At 49.8% G+C, this 1,520-nt stretch overlaps 1 protein-coding gene across 1 annotated transcript; it reads left to right on the top strand.

Moving 5' to 3' along the window:
• Positions 1 to 355: 355 nt before the first annotated feature.
• On the top strand, positions 356 to 1,074 carry ETH_00037560 (phenylalanyl tRNA synthetase isoform, putative; the record flags this gene model as incomplete). The annotated part of the gene is made up of 3 exons (XM_013380102.1): positions 356 to 450; positions 684 to 755; positions 966 to 1,074. Coding segments are annotated over 3 exons (276 nt in total), but the record flags the coding sequence as incomplete, so codon positions are not given.
• Positions 1,075 to 1,520: the final 446 nt, after the last annotated feature.

Below are 1,520 nucleotides of genomic sequence, written 5' to 3'. Positions count from 1 at the left end.
TTAGCCTGCGGCGGTTCCCCCTGCAGCAGCAGCGGCAGCAGCAAACGGGCAGGTCGAGGCCCCCAGTGGTGTTCTGTGCCGTCTACGGGGGTGTTGGGAGTTAGCGCTCGAAATATAGTGTTTAGGGTTTAGGGTCTAGGGTTTAGGGTTTAGGGTTTGGGGTTTAGGGTTTTCATTCAGACGGGGGTCTTCAGACCCCGCAAGCTCTTCTCGATCGACCGAGTCTTCCGGAACGAAACCCTCGACGCGACGCACCTGGCGGAGTTTCACCAGGCAAGCGCTGCTGCTGCTGCAGCTTAGGGTTTAGGGTTTAGCGTTTAGGGTTTAGGGTTTAGGGTTTGGGGCTCATGCGCAGGTGGAAGGAGTCGTCGCCGGCGAAAACCTCTCTCTGGGTCACCTCATGGGGGTGATGGTTACATTCTATAAAGCCATTGGCATTGAAGAGCTGAAGTGCGCTGGGCTATAAGGCCTGAGGGTTTTAGGGTTTAGGGTTTAGGGTTTAGGGTTTGGGGCTTAGGGTTTGCGGCTAAAGACTTGGAGACGGTGGTTAAATTTTTAGGGTTTCGTGCCTAGAGTCTAGGGTTTAGACACGCGGGAATGGGGGGCTAGCGCCTGGGGTTAAGGGTTTAGATCTAGGGTTTAGGATTTAGGGTTTAGGGTTTAGGGTTTGCATTTGGGTTCAGGTTCAAGCCGACGTTCAACCCCTATACCGAGCCATCGATGGAAATCTTCGGATACCACCCGGGGCTTAAGCGGTAGGCGATGGACGTTTCTTGAGGGTCTAGGGTTTAGGGTTTGGGGGATAAGGGTTTAGGGTTTAGGGTTTAGGGTTTGTGCGTAGGTGGATAGAAGTGGGGAGCAGCGAATGTTCCGCCCCGAGATGTTGGAGCCCACGTGTCTGCCTAGTGCTTAGGGAGTGTTCAGGGCCTAGAGTTTAGGGTTTAGGGTTTAGGGTTTGTGCGTAGGTGGATAGAAGTGGGGAACAGCGGAATGTTCCGCCCCGAGATGTTGGGGCCCATGGGTTTGCCCCCGGAGGTTTCGGTGATAGCCTGGGGCCTTTCTTTGGAGCGGTGAGTGCTGGGGGTCCGAATTTTGGACAAAAGTGGCAAAAAAGAAGAAAAAGAGGGAAAAAGGAATAAAAAAAGAGAAGTAGATGATAAAGGAGATAAAAGAGATTAATTGGAGTTAAATAAATTAAAAAGTTGAGAAAAAATGGCCAAAAAAGTCGAAAGTTGAGACAGAAATTGGTGCAAGGAAGCAAACACAGAGAGGGAGTCTGGGGGAATACTTCGAAGCAAAAAGGGGCAAATAAAAAAGAATAAAAGAAAGGAAAGAAGAAATAAGGAAAAGAAAGTAAAAGAGATAACGAATGGAGATTAAAAAGAAGACAAAAAACAAAAAAGAAAAGACAAAAAGGAGATTAATGGAAATGATAAGAAGCCCGAAGCGCGGGTGGCTGCTTGTGGAGAGGTAGCCCACAGCAGCAGCAGCAGCAGCAGCAACAGCAGCAGCAGCAAGAG

Source organism: Eimeria tenella, genomic scaffold (genome assembly GCF_000499545.2).
Source record: "Eimeria tenella Houghton genomic scaffold, Eth_scaff4446, whole genome shotgun sequence".
Classification (NCBI taxonomy): Eukaryota; Apicomplexa; class Conoidasida; order Eucoccidiorida; family Eimeriidae; genus Eimeria; species Eimeria tenella.
Note: the sequence above shows the minus strand (reverse complement) of the source record. Positions and strands in the feature narration are given on the sequence as shown.